General features: G+C 40.2%; 1 protein-coding gene across 1 annotated transcript; it reads left to right on the top strand.

The window, feature by feature from the left end:
- Window positions 1-7,718: 7,718 nt before the first annotated feature.
- Window positions 7,719-14,815, top strand: LOC133526893 (uncharacterized). The gene is made up of 2 exons (XM_061863737.1): window positions 7,719-12,768; window positions 14,676-14,815. Exon 1 carries the CDS (start codon window positions 8,183-8,185, stop codon window positions 12,557-12,559), a length of 4,377 nt encoding a protein of 1,458 aa, XP_061719721.1. The 5' UTR covers window positions 7,719-8,182; the 3' UTR covers window positions 12,560-12,768; window positions 14,676-14,815.
- The last annotated feature ends 4,984 nt before the right edge of the window (window positions 14,816-19,799 follow it).

The following is a 19,799-nucleotide window of genomic DNA, read 5'->3' on the forward strand; positions in this document are numbered from 1 at the left end:
ATTGATTATGTTGGCAAGAGTTATAGAATTTCTACATATAGGTATTATTGTCTTATCATTATTTTTACAGTTACCTATAATAGAACAAATAGTAAGAAAGGTTAAGGCGATATAAACATGGCATGTAGGTAAATAACAGAATAACATTAACGCATTCACTCACTGCCAGCTATCTGCTAGACGGGTTCTCTGTTTGTAGTCGCTTTTCGCTACATACGGTTTTTCCCATGATATCGGCTAAGCAGAGGCTAAGCACATAGCACGCGCTGGCATTGTATGTGTTATCGTGTTCCATTAGTGTGTGGCCATGCCTGTCGTAACGGCATTTTGGCCTAATTTTTTAAATATATTTATTTACAGTAACAATATATATGTATAAAGGATATATACAGAGGATTACTATAATTAGCGTAAATCTAAAATAGGCCGTAATGCTGGCGGCATGTCGTCGTTGTATCGCAATTCTGATACGTGACAAATTCATACGGAATATAGCAGAATAACATCGACCTGTCCCATAGTAGCCGAATATCGCTGGCGTGGTGGCAGTTTTGCCTTATTATCTTATGGGAATTAAACTCAGAAGGCACGAGGCGTAATCACACTTTCACAGCACAACCAGAATAAACAGTATGAATGTAAAACGTGAACGTTGCATTCCGGAGAGCCGGCTTAGGCAAGCTCGTCGCCCTGTCTTCAAGGCAACCCCAGGAGCTTTCAGGTAGTGGGGTTGCTTCACTCTAACAGCTCTTTACAAACTGCCCTGCGAGACTTATTGCTGCGTAGACTGCGTTCTATGCTCTGCTGAACCCGTGGGTGAAAGGATTTACACATTTCTACGCCATTTTATTAAAAAATATTATTTGTGGTGTCTATTTTAAATAATATGGCTACTGTTAAGTTATTTATTAATTGTGACAATTCGTAAGAATTTTGGCACAAGCTTGATAGTCTCTTCAACTCAGGAATCTCAGGATATAAATTTAACTCCTTTATTAACTTAACTCGAAACCAATAATATTGAGTTTCATTTCGGTTGTAAACTTTATACAGTCGGTATTTTGGTTGTTAAAAAGAGTTTATTTTGACTATATAGGTATTTCATAGTCTGCTTAATTTGAAGTAACATTGGCAAAATACCTAACATTTGTAAATCGCTTCCTAGACCCGCAATACCTAGTTAAAAAAATAAAACACTTTGATTTGACATAATTAATAGACAAGTCAAATACTTTTAGGACATTACTTGCAAACGGAGAAATGGTAGGAAGCAAGGAGCAGTTTCGTTTGTTTTGTTGTTGGCGTTATATTAAGCTAGCAACACTAGACGAATACACCTACTACTGTTCGCTTACTAGAGGCGCCCTTTCAAGCACTTAATAATATTTTCCATTTGATCCTCTTTTTTTTTTTGCAACGGAAAGGCAGACAGGAAAAGCATTGGCTTACTCTTTCTTGCCTGCCCCTCGCTTGGAAGTTGGATTTTCTTGCGCAGCGTGCAGTAATGGTTCTTTAACGTAAAATAAACTAGTAAATGAAGTAAAATCTTGAATACAGTCCTATTCAACTCAAGCACAGAACCAACGCCGATCTTCGTTCATATTTCTTACATTTGCCCAGTTATCCCTTTCACAATCTCAGTACAGTTATGATCGTGAAATTCTTAAAAATTCTTGTCTGCGGTGACTAATAATTGAATGGGTCGCAGTGAATAGCCTCCCCTTCCGACGCTCATTAGGTTAATTCAAGCTGGTCTGCCATTCCGAATGCTTTTCGAATCACGAATAGTCAAACGAACCGACATAACTGTGACCCGGAGAATTAATACATCGATGTTGTTCAAATATCAAGCATATTCTGGTTCGCATTAAAGGAGCGATAACTCTAGGGTTGTACGCAAATGCAATAATGTCGTGTCAATGTCAATCGAGACAGAGAGGCGAGTCAAAGGCTCTGTAAACCAGTATAAGTGCTCTCTGTGATTTCGCATAGGTGCTTCGATTGTGGTCACGTTATGCTGCATTTCCATCAAACCTAAGCTACGCTGTTTACACATATAGGTAACAAATCGGAAATGCTAGGGAACAGATCTATGTGATACTCTTACTTGACGGAGTTATGTGATGGAGTCATTGTTAGTTTGTTTCAAATTAGGTTTACGGACATTTGCTATAGGATTTGATGGTATTTTCAGAGATCAGCAGTTATTCTGGATCTAGCCAATTCTGGCAAAAGAAGCAGCTTTATATTGAGACTTCGGAAATTCGACTTTCCTGCACTCGCACAAAAAATGGGAATACTTCTGGGGCGGCTCACAACAGGAGCCTCCCTGAAATACCTCTGAGTTGACTTTCCTTGAACACTTAATTTACTTTTCCTTCGGATTTAAAACTTGAAAGTCGTATTTTTGAATAACGAGGTTATCTATTTTTGTTTAATCTGTTTTCATTTCATGCTCCGAAAATGGCTCTTGGTTATTAGGTTTGATTTAACCGGTCACCAAACGAATGTACTGTCTATAATCTAAATTAACATGATTGGCCACTAAAATAATATATCTGCTACCAAGAATAAAATAATCAAATAATTTCGGATAACTTAAGAGGGAAGAATAAATTTTGATTCTAACGAAATAACGGAAATTTTTCTATGAAAATTCACTTCGGTAGAAAACAGTTTCCACTAACTAAATCTTAACAAATTCACTTTGTTTTGATGTATCGACATCAGCATAATATAGGTTTCGCTATTCTGGAAAAAAAGTTGTTTTGCAAAATTTTGAATAAAGTGAAACCTAGTTTTAAATTGTTTTTTTGTTTTATACTACGTCAGTGGCAAACAAGCATACGGCCCGCATGAAGGTAAGCAGTCTCCGTAACCTATGTACGCCTGCAACTCCAGAGGAGTTACATGCGCGTTGCCGACCCTAAACAATAACATACTAAAAAATCATGGAGAATGGACAATATTTATAAGTGGAAAAAAGTTTTCTCTTTTTGTATGTAACGATCACGTGGTATACTTCCCTCCTAACAAATTATGAAGCGTATGGAGTGTATCTAACGTCCGACTTTCTATCCAGAGGCCAGGGATTCAAATCCTGGCTCATGACTGAGTTTATCAGTATTTCTTATGTATTAAGTATCTTTTGACATGTATCACAAGCTTTTCGGTGATGCGATTATTGCGTGGAAACCTCCACGAAGAACTTCAAAGATTTATATGAAGTCCCTAACCCGCATTGGGCCAGAGTGGGGACTACGGCCCAAGCCCTCTCACACATAAAAGGAGGCCTGTGCCCAGCAGTGAGACGTGTAGGTAGCACTCACAATACCTGTGTAAGTACTTACTCATAATTTCAAGATAAATCATCCTACTCGGTATTTAAGAGGTGAAAAGATGATTTTGTGGAAATCTGATCAATGTAAGTAAGACACGTTGTCAACACTTTCCTTACCTGCTGTGGGAGCTACTGATGATAATGCATTTGATAGAATTAAATGTGTCAAATATCTAAATTAATTGATATAGATTATATATTAATTGATATAATTGGGGTCAAAAAGTGCTCGAGTGGAGACCACGCACTAGCAAGCGCAGCGTAGGACGTCCACCCACAAGATGGACAGACGACCTTATTAAGGTCGCCGGAAGACGATAGATGTGGGTCGCTTCCAACCGGTAAATGTGGAGGTCCAAGGGGGAGGCCTATGTTCAGCAGTGGACGTCTTATGGCTGAGATGATGATGATGATGATGATGAATTGATATAGGGATTGCACGCCCGTGGTACACATAATAAAGAAACTGCGATTGCAATTGTTCACCGGCCGTCAGTCGATAGCTGCAACCACCATATTATTCACCATTCACTACCTATAATTTAAGTCCATAGTTAGTAGTTATTTTTGACCGTGAGATTTTCACTCTCCTGCGATATTCAAGATCGGGAACGCTATTCAAAGTTTCAAAATATATTCAATTGATTTCAGTACTACAAGCTACAAACTATGTTTCATCATATTTTATAGGGTACGCATTTAATTTTGTTTAGGAATTGTTAAGACGAAACGGGACGACTGCCTCGTAACCGGTTCACCATACAAACGCGTTCCCCATAGCTATGATTGAAATACATCAAATTGTGTAATAGTAGATACATTGTGCAACAAGGGGGGTAAGTGAAATTTTGGATACGAGGGTGGTAATTAAAGACCCGAGATTGCAATATTCTTACCCCCGGACTTACACACAATGGTTTTCATTATACACTTTCGAAGAAAAAACTAAATTTTAAGTAAAATAATTCTTAAATACCGGTACATATCAAACACTCGACCGCCATTTTGTAATTTCTTGACAGGTTAGGCATCGAAGACACAAACCTATTTGGCATTCAGCCACGATTGAAAGTACTAATATAAAAATATTTTGAACGGCTGTTAAATTAATCCAATTAAATAATTTAAAACATAAACAATAATATTAAATTTTAAAAGTAAAACTCATTTATGCTACTTGGTTTGTTTATGCATGTTCTATAAGACAGAAACAATTATTACAGATTATTTGTGTATCGTATATTTAAATTGTATGAAAACAATATCGAATGTTGCCTTTGGAAACTTAAAACATTCTTGCAGTAAGAAAAAAACGCCTCTGCTTTGACAGGCGTTTCGGCAGCTATTCCGTTCCATTCTGACAACTTATTAAGAACGGTTTTTCAATATTCAATATTAAAAAATAAACGTGTTATAATGATGAAGAGGTAAGTAATAAATTATGTAATATGCTTATATTTATTATTTTTACAGTAACAGTAGGTTTTTATGTTGATTACGACTTTTAAAGGAAACTAACATTAACACTCATCAATAAGTGGTTTTGAATTGGAACAAGTGGAAAAGTAAAAACCATAGGTCGCGAAATCATACACCGTACGCTAAACAGCTACTTAGTAGCACTTTTTGAGCAACTGTATTAAAAAAATATTTATCGTGCTGCGTAATAGTTATTTACGATACAAATGCGAAAATAGGAACTTCGCAACGAGTGGTGATAAATGAAAACATGACCGAAGGGATTATTTTAAAACGACACGAGTTGCGAATTACCTATTCGCAAGGGTATCGTACAACGTTTTAAGTACATATGGCTCTTTAAAGTTTCGACATATGCACGGAAAGTGCTCATTTCCGCACACGTGCGGGAAAGTAGCACCATATGTACTGTAAAATAATTTATGCGATTTCTCCATTTCAATGCAAATAGCTTCTGAGTTACCTCTACTAGATAACTATCTTAACAAACTAATCCCTAAAGCTGTTATTGTCCTGCAAATGTGCAGCCAAGAAGTTCTGTCTGCTCCGCTGTCGGCGGCGTGTGAGCCGTTCGGTTGAAGAAGCTGTTGAAACTAGGCAGATAAATTGCAGCACTCTATGGCACTATTTACTAAAGGTAAGTAAAACAGTATGAAAGAAGTAGGCTTTAATTTTCTTTGTGGTCTGATAAAATTTTCAACTGAAAATAAACAAGTGATAATTTCACATATTTTTATAATAAGGTTTATTTTCAATATCTCATACACACAACTCGAACGCACCTTTTATCCTTTCCTATCCTCGCACTCCCCTCACCTCCAACAGCTAGGGCAAAATAAAATTTCACCGCGGGCGCGCCCAAATCGCACTACTACACATCAAAATACGAGTGAAAAAGTACTCCATGGAGATTAGTGACGTTACGTTAGTCACGTTTAACAGTGTGCATTGTGAATCATCTAATTTTCGTGTTTGTGGTGAAATTACGAACTCAAAATTGGAGTCGGCAGGCTATGAACTATCGAGGTGTCTCCTGCCCCTCCACAAGCCGACGGCAATAGAGTTGAAAGCTGCGCTTCCAACAGATACCGAGGCGCGATTTTGTTCTTCATTTTGAGCAAATTTTTATTGAGCGCATTTTTAGGAAAATTAGGCCGAGTAAGCTCTAGTTAGTTTAATTACTCCATAACATAACATTAAAGATCGCTCCATTTCTATGCAAATACCTCTTCACCACGCTGACGGTCATTCGAAACTAATCACGAAACTATTATTGTTCTGCAAATGTGCAGCTAGCCCTAGGAGTTCTGTTGACGACGTAAGAGGAGTCTCCGTTGAAGAGGCTATTGAAACTTAGCGGATAAATCACAATGCTCGATCACACTACTGGGCAATGATGTCCAAATTCAAATAGTTTTATCAAATAAGTACATTACACGAAACCTAATTTGAATATTACTCGAAAAAAAAAACCTTTAAAAAATAAATTAAGTGGTTCCGGATATTTGGTTACATGAAAAAAGCTAGCCTTTAAAACATTTCGATTAATAAAATTACATAGTTTCAAGCGATTTAACTACCTGGGTGATAAATTAATTATTATTCAGCGCTTGTTGGTCACAATTGTGTTTTAAATTATAGCAAAACACTGATTGTCAACAAAAAGCGGTTAGATGGCATATATATATATATAAGACGACCGGTTTGGCCTAGTGGGTAGTGACCCTGCCTACGAAGCTGATGGTCCCGGGTTCAAATCCTGGTAAGGGCATTTATTCGTGTGATGAGCATGGATATTTGTTCCTGAGTCATGGGTGTTTTCTATGTATTTAAGTATTTATAAATATTTATATATTATATATATCGTTGTCTAAGTACCCTCAACACAAGCCTTATTGAGCTTACTGTGGGACTTAGTCAATTTGTGTAATAATGTCCTATAATATTATTATTATTATATTATATATATAGAGGTATTAACATAATTAGCTTAAATCTAAAATAGGCTCTCGAGGCATTGTACGCAATGCTGATACGTTGTACGAGGAAGCCGCCAGCTGCTCTTCGGTCACCACTTACGTCAACCAGATACTTCGCGATTTGTGCAAAAAACTTATGCACGCTGGGACCCCATGGACCTAGAGTTTCAACGTCGAAAATAAATGCGCGAACGTTATTTCATTTCCGATTACCTATTCAAATTCTCATTCGAGAATTAAACCGCACATGATAGCACATATGTTTAGACCATTCCATCTTTGGAATATGTAACGAAATATGTTACATACCGTTGACGTCGGCTGTACCTAAACACTTTCGAGTATAATGTAACACAGTTCTAGTTCCGTATGCCAGCTGCAACGGCCAATAAAGCTTTATAAATAAGGTTTAATGTGGGTAGTTTGTTTCGTTGGACATTAGGCGTCGGTGTTTTATTGCGACGCACGTGGTCGCTACTGCCGCTGGTACAGTGATGTTTAGACAGACCTACTGCCATAGTGGAACTCGGCTGAGCATGGACGTGGACCAGGTTTTCACTATTTTTAAGACCTTTGACGCATTCTATTACCCAAAGAGTACTCACGGCATCGACTAAAAGTCTGATAATAAGGTACGATTGCTGCAGTTTTAACATTAGCGAACCAAAAAACATGTAATTCTGACGTGATAAGTAAGAGGGACTTGTGGAGAACGGTATTAGATGCAAAAATAACCGCCAGCTCAGCTTGTTTGTACGTTATAATTACATATTTTATTTATGTATTTAAGTATTTATATATTATATATATATATATCGTTGTCTAGCTACATACAACACAAGCCTTATTGAGCTTATTGTGGGACTTAGTCAATTTGTATAATAATGTCGTATAATATTTATTTATTTATTTATTACTGATTAGTGAAAATAAAGTACAAGAAAAAATATTCAGAGATATATAATTAAATATCAATTACCCCGCACACATGCACTTACCCCGTGGATGCATAATTTAATAATAATATACGTGTGGCGTCCACGCGGCATACCCGCGGCATTACATTTCATTAAATTCTCGAAAAGGCCCCAACTCGCTGGCATCGGCTCCGAGCACGCATCTCAAATGTCGGGACACCATTGCTACGTGTTCGAGGAAAACTTATGGAGACGCAGAGTCTACTGAATGAAGAAGACTGACAGCCCCTGTGCAAGACTGCACAACCTTTTATATAATTTTACCTTTTTTTACTTATTTTTGTCTATGGTTCTTTATACTGTTTTTGTCTATTTTTACTATTTGTCAGATTACATTTTGTTTCTCAAAGAAAACCAGTGCCTTTTACTTAAGTCCACTAAATTTGGTTCTTCTACCGCGGATTTAGATGATAACTCGTTCTAAAGCTGTGAAAATGAGTGAGTCTCATAAGGGAGACGGTGAGGCGGTCGTGAGGGATACTGCTCCGCCGGCGCAACAAGCCGCGGGGCCCGCCCTTCACAAACCGATGCCGACACCTTCCCGCGTGGCGAGTGGCGCCTCGTCGCGCTCCTCTTCCACCATTGTCGCGCGCCAGCTTGAGGCGAAGGCGCAACATGCGCGCCGATTGGCTGAAATGGAAAAGGAACGAGAGCGGCAGTCCGCTGAGCGGGAACGCCAAGCGGCAGAACGCCAGGTTGCAGAACGCGCCGCGGAGCGCGAGCGTCAAGCTGCCGAGCGCGCCGCAGAACGCGAGCGTCAAGTTGCGGAGCTCGAACTGCAAGCTAATCTCGCTGCCATAGAGGCTGGCGGAAGCCGACGTGGCAGCCACGGCACGCGCAGTCGTGCGAGTATTCAGGAATGGGTAAATAATACAATTCCTAATCACAATGAGCAACATTTATTAAGTGCCAACCCACCTTTCAGATTTGACGATATTGCGGCCCAGCACGAGCCACTGGAATCGAGAGAGCAGCACGGCGTGAGTGCCGCGGCAATTAAAAACTCTCCCGAGCAAAATCGCCCTGAAGACGGAGGAGTGACTCGCTTAGTCAATTCGCTCGACAAGCTGATAAATAAAGTTAATCAAACGAAGATTGATTTACCAAACTTCGACGGCAAGTCACATTTAGATTGGTTAGCTTTGAAAAGAGTTTACGAAAATAAAGCAGATAGTTTCTCGCCTACTGAAAATTTAGCTAGGTTGTCACGCGCCCTACGAGGGACGGCGCGCGAGGCCGTGGCGGGCCTGCTGGCGGCGGCCCGCGACCCCGGTGCGGTGGTGGCCGCGCTCGACGCGCGTTTCGGCCGCCCCGAGCTCGTCGTCATGCATGAAGTGACAGCGGTGCGTGCCCTACCTAAGGTAAGCTACGACGGTAAGGATTTAGTGATTTTCGCAAGTCGTATTCGTAATTGCGTAGAAGTAATCCGCATGTTAAATAAGCCCGACCATTTACGCTCGCCTGAGCTGTTTCAAGCACTATGGAGCAAACTGCCTGCGCTGCTGCGTCCTCGATGGTTGGATTATGCTCATTCATGCAATGGTAGCGCTTCAAAAATTGAAATGTTTGCGGATTTCCTCTCGCGCGAAGTCGACCTGCAATGCAGATTTGGAGGCGCTATAGACCACGCGCCGGCCCTAATTTCCCGGCCGATTGGTAATAGGGACAAAATAAATATTATTGCTGAAAATAATCATTCGTCCGATAGCATTCCAACTGAAAAGAATTGTTCACTATGTAAACAAAATCATGACTTATCTGTTTGTGACAAGTTTATCAAACTGTCAATAAATGATAGGTGGCAATTTATCAAAAAGAATAAAATGTGTCATAGGTGTTTGAAAAAAGGTTTTCATAAGAACAAAACTTCATGCATGAAAAAGGTATGTAGCGTAGAAGGTTGCGAGATGCGTCATCATAATTTGTTACACGGGTCAAAGTCTGAACGCGTCGTTACTGCGCACGTCGATGTGGAGGACGACGCCGCCGACGACGACTCCGACGCCGACGACGAGCAAGTGCCATCGACGTCTAGCGTAACTGCGCCCGCGGCCTGCAGTGTATCCGAAGCGCCCGCCGCGGCACCGCTGCTTGACGACTCGGAACACGATATTCTGACGCATGCGACCTCTTCATCGCCCAAACTACCTTCTGCGCGGCCGTTATTAAAAATAGTAGCTGTCACTGTATCTGGACCCACTGGTAGCGTTGACACATTCGCGGTATTGGACGATGGGTCCTCAGGAACGTATATTGACTCTGAAATTTCTTCTCGAATTGGAGTGAAGGCTTCCGATAGACTAATTCACTTAGATTGCGTAGTTGGTTTAAACAAGGACATTAAAGTGCAGTATGTTAATTTTAATATACAGGGTCGTCATTCAACCGAAGTTCACTCTATTAAAAAGGCTAGATCAATTAACGGTTTAGGCGCTGCACGACAGTATGCGTATCAAGATAGTGTGCGCAAATATCCTTACTTGGCAGATATAGCCGGTGAATTTTGCTACGGGGACGTCAAGCCTATGCTAATTATAGGACTTGACAACTGGCATTTATCTCTTGCTACAGACGTGCGCAAAGGAACCAAGACACAACCTGCAGCCATTTTAACAGCCCTTGGCTGGGTTTTGTTTGGTTTCGGTTGCAGCAAGACTAAACGGGTTGACGTTGTAAACCATATCACATTAAGCGAGACTGACTCTGATAGCGATTGTTTCACTCTAGAACGACTTATTAGGGAGCAATTTAAGATCGATTCAATTGGTATATCGAAAAAAGAGGCCCGCAATGCTGACGATGAGCGTGCCATACAAGTACTAGAGAGCACGGCTCACCGTCTGCCGGGTGGCCGTTTTGAGGTAGGACTGCTATGGAAGGCTGATAATCTGGATATTCCTGACAGTTACAAGTTAGCACTGTCCAGATTCCTCAGCTTAGAAAAGAAAATGATGAAAGATCCTTGCTATGCCGAACGTTATCGTCGCAATATTCATGACATGTTATCTAAAGAATACGCTGAACAATGTTCTTCTGGCCCTGCTTCTGGACGTCCTGTTTGGAACCTTCCTCACTTTGGCGTGATTAACCCAAATAAACCCAATAAGTTGCGAACTGTTCACGCCGCGGCTGCAAAATCTCACGGCGTGTCATTAAACTCTTTGTTATTGACTGGCCCTGACCTTTTGCAACCTTTGCTGGGTATTTTAATGCGTTTTCGTGAGGGTGCTGTAGCTTTAAATGCCGATATTCGTGAAATGTTTCCGCAAATCAAAATAATTGAAAAAGATAGAGACGCGCAAAGGTTTCTGTGGCGAGATACTCCAGGTGAACCAACTTTCCGCATGTCATCGATGATTTTTGGCGCCGCATCGAGCCCGTTCACTGCCATACGCATCAAAAATAAAAATGCTCTAGATTGGCAGGAAACTTATCCTGAGGCAGCTCGAGTAATCATTGATGACCATTACATGGACGATTGCATTACTAGCTTAGACGACATTGACAAAGCCGCCAAGCTGGCAGCTGATATTTATACCGTACATGCTCACGCCGGTTTCGAGATGCGCGGCTGGACGTCGAATAATCCAAGTGCGCTCTCGTTGTTGCCGAAGGAATCCTTGCTCGAGGTGCCTCACGCTAATAATGTTGACGTCGAATTAGGTCGCCTGGCTACGCCCGTTCGCACGCTAGGACTTATCTGGCAACCCGCTAACGACCTGATAGGTTTTAATACGGGTGTAAAAAAAGATACCGTGTTGCCGGAGAAGTTAACAAAGCGAGGGGTTCTAGCGCACGTAATGAAAATTTATGATCCGCTCGGAATCCTTGCACCAATCGTCGTTCGTGGTCGTATAATGTTTCAAGACGCTTGGCGCAAGGGTTTGAACTGGGACCAGGAGCTCTCTCAATGTGACAGCGCCGCGTGGAAGTCTTGGTTTCAAGATCTGATCTCCACTTCCAGTTTGAGGATACCACGTCGCTATAACTTGAGCGATCTCGAGGTAGTAGGGTGCGAATTACATGTGTTTTCGGATGCAAGTGAGTCCGCCTTTGCTGCTGTAGCCTATTGGCGCTTTCTTTATGTGAATGGTGATGTAAGACTCTCCCTCATCTGTAGTAAAGTCCGTGTTTCTCCAATCAGGCCTGTCTCCATTCCTCGTTTAGAACTTCAAGGTGCTCTAATAGCTGCGCGCCTTGCCATGTCGATATGCGAAGCCCACCGACTAAAGCTAATGAGACGAGTTTTCTGGTGTGACTCGATGACTGCGCTGGGTTGGCTTCGTAGTGATGCGCGCACCCTTAAACCCTTTGTATCTCATAGAGTAGGCGAGATACTAGAGCTTACAAACATCAGCGAGTGGCACTGGGTACCGAGCGACCTAAACGTAGCCGATGATGCCACACGCGTCAAACGCTTTGTGCTCTCTCAAGAATCTCGCTGGATCTCTGGACCTAGCTTTCTCCTTTCCTCGGACTGGCCCGCTGAACCTCAAATTGATGTCAGCGGATTAGGCCGCGAAGAGTATAAAAATATCATTCATCTTATCACCGAAACTGATCTGCCCGCACCAGTCTCTGCGGATCCAAGTCGATTCAGCTCGTGGCTGAGAATGGTGCGAGCAACGGCAAAGGCGCATCTATTCATATCATTATTGCGAATGCGTAGTATGAGAAGACGAGACGTAAACTTCAACCTTGCTCGTCATGAAGGACTCTTATGTACCTTCCGTCCAACTTGCACATCCTCTCCTATATTTCTAATTCTCTTAATATCCCACTAAAAATAACCGCGAGCGATGTACACCTAGCAGAATCCCATATTTTACGGCAAAGCCAACTGGATTCCTTCAAAGAAGATATCTTGCGAATAAAGAACCGAGACCCGTTGCCTCGAAGCAGCCGCCTTTTCAAACTGTCCCCCTTCTTAGATGACAACGATCAACTTCGAATGTTCAGTCGTATAGCGGCAGCCGCAGGCGTCACTGATGAAGTTAACCTTTTGACCGCCGTAGTCTGATATATCAGACAATCAATACCCAGCTCGTGTCGCCGCAGTCTGATAAATAAGACAATTTTTTTTCATGTTTTTCTCAAGACATTCTTTACTTTAATAAAGTTTACTTTGGTTCTTTGCATAAGTAAGTCGCAGTAATTGTTAATTAAGTAACAGTGAGACTGATCTGTTGATTTTATTATATTTTCTAGTTGAAAATAAACTTTAATTATACCATTAGATTATGTATGATTTTACCCCAAGTCTCGTAGCCAAAGTCTTATTTAAAAGACACCAGTGATGTGACGATGATTGGTATTGAAATATCTACGTCGACTTTCTCATTCGATGTTTAGATTTACGACGTAAGATTTATGCATGCGACTGACCTTACTTAGCTAACCTATTTTATCACTTCGATATGTTCTTATAAAATTATGACGTAAGTTGTCTATTATTCTACAATGTCGTCCGCTGAAGAATGAATTAGAATTTTAGAAGGAGCGGACGAAAATGAAGATTTCGAGTCGGATGACGACATACAATTTATAAAACGCGACCCTGGTTGATTGTTACCAATAATCCTGACCTACCGGTCTGATGCGGTTTGGCGTCACGTACTATATTGTCTATACATATAATATTTTATAGATCCATGAATGATAGATTTGGTAGACACTTTTTCCATGACTGAATCTGTCATAAAAATAATCTGCCGTAACCAGAATCTGTCCTTAACTGAATCAAGTTACCCAATGACTTAAGTAGCCACACCAAGTGTTGATACATTCGCTTCATACGCAATTGCCATGCAGAGACTCCTTCTGCAGTTCTAGGTGCACGTTCAGCGTCCAGAAACTTGACTCTAGCAACACGACATGCCATGATGGCCTCGCAGTAAATGATCGAGTACCTAATCCTTGTCATTGTGATCCCGATCCAAGCAGTTCCACTTTACCATTTACTCTTTGGACATTTTGATTCCATGGATGTTTTGACCCTTGGACATTTTGACACTTGGACATATTGAGTCCTTGGACGTTTTCAAAGTTGAACTTAGAAATAAATATATTTGAATTGTACTAGTGCCTACCTTCCAGGGTTTCGTGAAGTCGGTTTTTTTCATCGATGATAGATATTTGAATCGATAAATAAGGCGAGACTCTGTTATCGTGGTTCATCGGTAATCCCTACTAAGTTATTACATTCCGCAATAATAATCAATACAGACTACGCCGTCGTCTTAAAAATGAGACCGCATGTAACGTCAAAGATATAACTTAGAAAATTTTAGTGGTGTAGATTACTCGATATTTCAAAGTTATGTTAGGTCAACAAAATATATAAGAAGGTACTGTTTAGTAGTTTTAAAACTTTGAATACTATAATAATATTGAGTTTACAATATTTATTTATCAAAAGAATTGTGTTACTGTGTAAAATTTTATGATTTATTATGCCAAACAACGTTGAAATTTTCAGATTCGATACGTTTCTAATGTGATCAATCCTCTCCCTACTAGTGTCAACTTATCAACGAAAATACAATGAAGCCTTGGCCAATGTCTGAAATAGTAGACCGCTCATGACGTCACAGATACGAAATAAAAAATAATAGTGATGTAGCAAAGTCCATCAATAAATTTGCATAGCTGGTAAAATTCACAGGTTCAATCCATTAATAAAGGGACGAAACCATAAAAAAGACATTGGTAAACGTGATTTAATTATTATAATATTTTTTTTTAATGATAAGGTGGTAAAAAATGAAGTTAATCACTGTAAACTATAAACAATAAAATATTTTATCGTAAGTTATGTGGCAAGCACTACACAGTTTGTTATTACTTAGTATAGGCGGCGACACGGGCACGTCCGATGACATCCTAAGCGGCGTTCAAAAGGTTAAGCGACCGCTGATTTTAGACGGAAAGCATCCGGCAGTACGCCTTCTAATAGCCAGATATCATCAAAAGGCTGGCCATGCGAACAAAGAAAAAGTCTTGAACGAGCTCCACCAAAGATTTTGGATTTTAGGCCTTAGAAATGCTGCCCGATCAGTAGCCCATGATTGTCAGTTTTGTAAACTTCGCCGTAACATTCACACCACCGATGGGAAATCTACCGGAGTGTCGATTGGCTCATCATCAAAGACCCTTTTCCTTTGTCGGCCTGGACTACTTTGGACCCGTCCTTGTTTCAGTTGGTCGCAGAAGGGAGAAACGCTACGTTGCCCTATTTACGTGTCTCGTCATACGCGCCGTACATCTTGAAGTGGTACACAGTTTAACGACAGACGCGGCCATAATGTGTCTACGCCGTTTTATTGCTCGTCGAGGAACACCACAAGAGATCTGGTCAGACCACGGAACAGCCTTTGTTGGAGCAAACAGGGCGTTACGAGCTCTTTACGGCGACTCTGTTGAAGATTTTGCTGCCAACGAATCAATCAATTGGCGTTTTATTCCTCCTGCAGCACCTTTTATGGGTGGAGCGTGGGAGCGATTAGTTCGCAGTGTCAAAGAAGCTTTGAAAGTGACCCTCAGAGAACAGGCTCCCTCAGACGAAGTTTTAAGCACACTGTTAGCAGAGGCTGAAGCTCTTGTCAATACGCGACCACTTACGCATGTCTCACTCGATTCCGATGCTGATGAGGCTTTAACACCAGCCCATTTTATACTCACATCTCCATCTGGACGCCCTATTCCCGCTACCCTGACCGAGGCCGATCTTCTCAGCAGGAACAAGTGGCGCAGAGCAGTAAGACTAGCTGACCACTTCTGGCAGCGCTGGGTGAAAGAATACCTGCCTTGCTTGTCACCACGCACCGGAGGAGGCTCTTCACCTAATATTGCAGTGGGCGACGTCGTAATAGTGTGTGACTCCAACCTGCCTAGAGGCTCGTGGCCCAAGGGTCGTATTACCGCATTGTACCTCGGTAGAGACGGGATAGTGAGAGTGGCAGACATCGCCACCGCCGCAGGGGTTTTACGGAGACCCCTCAAAAAGCTCGCTAAAATTCCCGTTTCTGTTTCTCTTTAAAAAAGGGGAGAATGTGTAAGACTGCACAACCTTTTATATAATTTTACCTTTTTTTACTTATTTTTGTCTATGGTTCTTTATACTGTTTTTGTCTATTTTTACTATTTGTCAGATTACATTTTGTTTCTCAAAGAAAACCAGTGCCTTTTACTTAAGTCCACTAAAGCCCCCATACAATGCCGCAAGAATCGTCAATGTTGAGGATGGCATTCAATTTTACATTTAAATTATTTGCGTATGAAAACTGCCTGCTTGGTATTTCGAAACGTGAAATTAGACTTGACTGGCCAGAGAGAGTCATATAAGTAGATTTAATAGTTATTTGTTTTACAAGGGGGCAAATTTGTTGTTTAACCGCTCGTGCTAATATTGATACCCGAGCAAGCGAAAGATTCCAAAATTGAATCGAGAAGCGGAATCTTGAGCGTTGTGACGTCCGAGTGAAACACAATTTTTTTCACTACAACCAATGCGAGGAAAATACTAACTATGAAATACCAAAAAAATCTAATCCAAATGAACCTAATATTATATAATGATATTTAAAAAAAAAACATTATTCTACCAGCTAACATAAGGAAACAACTCAAAATTTGCATCGGATTATTTTGCCCCATATGTGGATAAGATGCAACTGTCTCATTAGTTTTGTCATAGAGTGTGTTACCACTAAATCTCAGTAACTGTGATATTTTGAATAAAAATAAGGTATTGCATTGCGTGCTGATTTATTCTATGAGATAATAATTGTAGCACACCTTTATGTCGTGGTGGCCCTAGCACTGGTTGCCTAGCGGTGAGAGCGTTAGACTTTCAATCCGGAAGTCGCGGGTTCAAACCCCGGCCCGTACCAATGAGTTTTTCGGAACTTATGTACGAAATATCATTTGATATTTACGAGTAGCTTTTCGGTGAAGGAAAATATCCTGAGGAAACCAGACTAATCCCAATAAGGGCTAGTTTACCCTCTGGGTTGGAAGGTCAGATGGTAGGCACTTTCGTAAAAAAACCAACCCCGAAATCACGAAAGTGATCGTATCAAATATACCTAAACGCTATATACACGTACGGTCACAGGTATGTAGCTACATTAATTAAAAATAACCTTAGAAATGTTTGAAGTATTTCCGTTCGCAGAAGTCAACAGTAAAATAGCACCTCAGAGCATTCCCTGTGATCTCGTCTTAATTCATGAATGAATACGAGAACGGCTTTGAAAATAAGCAGTAAACACGTTATAAAGACGGCTTAAATGAAAAAGGGCGATATTTGAAAAGACGAATAAACACATTTACAGCTATAATAAAAGGAAAGCGCGGCTTCTCGTGCTCGCGCTATGAATAATATATAGAGGCATATATTAGCGGAGTCAATAGTGGGATACCTGCGCTCCGCACGGGCTGTTGCTATGCTCTCAATGCCGATATTTTACCGCGAATAAACTGCGGCTTAAATCCGCGAGATTCAGGCCCTGCTCCCTCAGGAGCACGTATTTGCACGGTTGACTATATTCCTTGTTGAAGCTTTTATAGTCGATATAATAAATAAATTCAAGTTACAATTTAGTTATAAACGTAACTTATATATGTAACTTCCATATCTAAATAACTAACCTAGAAAATGAAGCATTAGACATGTCACAGTCAGGCCTCCTTTTTGTTTACTATAATCACTTCATCATCATTTCAGGCTGAGCTGATTGATAACAATAAAAGCGCTTCGCTCCGTTTTCCAGATTATGTTCGCCGTAATGAACGTTTCGACTCCAGCGGCCATTGGTCGATAAATATCATCGGTCATTAAAGTAATGAAAAATAATTATACTATGAATGGAAAATAGTATAATCAAGCCGCACCTCAAACAAAGAGTTTCGGCTGTGCCGCATTATTTAAACGCGTCTTTCAGCTGCAATATTCGGAAGCAAATAATAACAATTTGGTTGGCGCAGATTTTAATGCAGGGATGAGCGGAGATAAATTCGTGGAGATTTTTCAGTGGACGTGGCCAGACTGCGTAATTTGTTTGCGAGATCCCTCGGAAACGGAACAATGAATAAAATCATGTTTTACTGTTACTTAGGTACCTGGAGAACATTAAATGAACGATTCAATTTGCCGGAAAACGTAGTCATCAAAATCGACCGGATTTCACAGTAGTTCATTAAACCTTAAGTGGTAAGTACCTACTTACTAGAATATTAATTATTTTATATGTACAGGTAATTAGGTACTTACGTAGTACGTACATTAACAGTTAGAAATGTTTAGATTTATTTGAATGTAAACGTTGTAAAACTCGGTTTGTTTATACTGGTATTAATTTGTCTATTTAATTTTAAATAAATATTGCCCGAGATGAACCATGTTTTTGGTCGTCATGAGCAGTTCCACTTCCGAGAGGGAATATACAAGTTATTATAAAATTATACCTAAATCCCTGTAGCTGGGTTTATATAATTTGAAGAGGCCCTCCGATTTTTCTAGGATCTCCTTGGATTTCACGGGCCTATATCCCGATCTTTTGATAGGCTTGCGTGGGGATGTAGATCTAACAAGTAGAGGCCCCTTGGAGAGCTTTAATGTCATGTAGAACGCCTGCTGGAACCCGTCGTCGCAACATGCATTGGGGCTATTGTAGAAAAAGTGAACAGTATAACGGCCTATGGATTGAAGTTTTGGTGGACAATGAGACTAGGATCTTATCATTAAATCCTGACCTGATAACAATGGGACCAATTATGAAGCATATCGTTTCAAACTTGTAATAATTCTCCAAATTGCTCCAAACGTCTGTCTTCGAGAAGTCAGGGATAAACGAACGAATAAGATACTCGAAATTTTGAAAACGCTTGAAAAACAGCAATTTTCCTAAGTAGCGATTTAATGTAGATTATTGCTTCTAATGGATGGGTTGTTACTTTGTACAATATTTTAATTTTAAATCTCGGGAATATTATACTTCCTGTTTATGTTCCAGAAAATTTTAGCTTCAAAATTAATTTAATTTTTCTCAGCCCTTTATCAAATAAGGGGAGGCACTGGAGGCAGCTTTGTGGTTTCATTCATCAAGGCGTAATTAGGGAAGTAATAAAAAACCGCTGTAGCGAGCTTCAGGCCCAAAATACAAGTGAGGTTCTAGCGAATCTTAGATTTGATACAAATAGGAAGCATTTTTTTGAGAAATAAATGAAGAAGCCAAAAAATACCAGAAAGATCAAAAAAACATTACGAAAACCAATTTTTTTTTATTTTTTATGAACGGAATTGGCCACATTGACCTTATCTTTGTCTTTTTTGTTACGAATCGAATAAATATTTATCAAGTTATTTCCTAAACTCTTGTCCTTACCTTCTTGTCTTGACCTTAGTTATTTTAGCTGCATATATCATAGCCCTGACCTTTTGGCTTCACCATAGACGGGTGAAAAACACAAAAAATCACTCGCTCTCTCGCTCACATACAACTTGCTAGGTAAATAGTAGATGATGCTCTACGAGTATTGTCAAAGATTAGGACCACTACCAGGACATGACACTGACATATTCGCTAGCGTGTGCGCAACTTACATTCTATGCATCTCGCTCGTACTGGCAGATTATTGCATATATAGTAATCGTATAGGTCAATTTATTTGTAAGATTAAAAGTGCCTATATATATATATATATATATCTTGCACGTATGTTTTGATCATGAGTACGGACCATTTTTGTTAAGGGTAACTCCTACACACATACTCACATACCTAATATACTCACGCAAGGCAAAGTCATCCTACCCACGCAAACACGTAAGTGTAGCATAGATTGCGTAAGTAGATTTGTTATTAATTATATTTATCTTATCCCTACTAATATTAAAAATAACTCAGTCTGTCTGTTACCTTTCCTTCACGTTTGAACCGCTGAACCGATTTAGAAATTTGGTCCAATTTGGGAACGATGTAAGGCCCACCATAAAAAAGTTTGAAACTTATTATTTAATAA

The sequence above is a fragment of the Cydia pomonella genome, chromosome 17, assembly GCF_033807575.1.
Source record: "Cydia pomonella isolate Wapato2018A chromosome 17, ilCydPomo1, whole genome shotgun sequence".
NCBI classification, from domain to species: domain Eukaryota; kingdom Metazoa; phylum Arthropoda; class Insecta; order Lepidoptera; family Tortricidae; genus Cydia; species Cydia pomonella.

Excerpts from the sequence above, each read along its gene's own strand:
- LOC133526893 (XM_061863737.1), top strand. The coding sequence starts at position 8,183 with ATGATAACTCGTTCTAAAGCTGTGAAAATGAGTGAGTCTCATAAGGGA.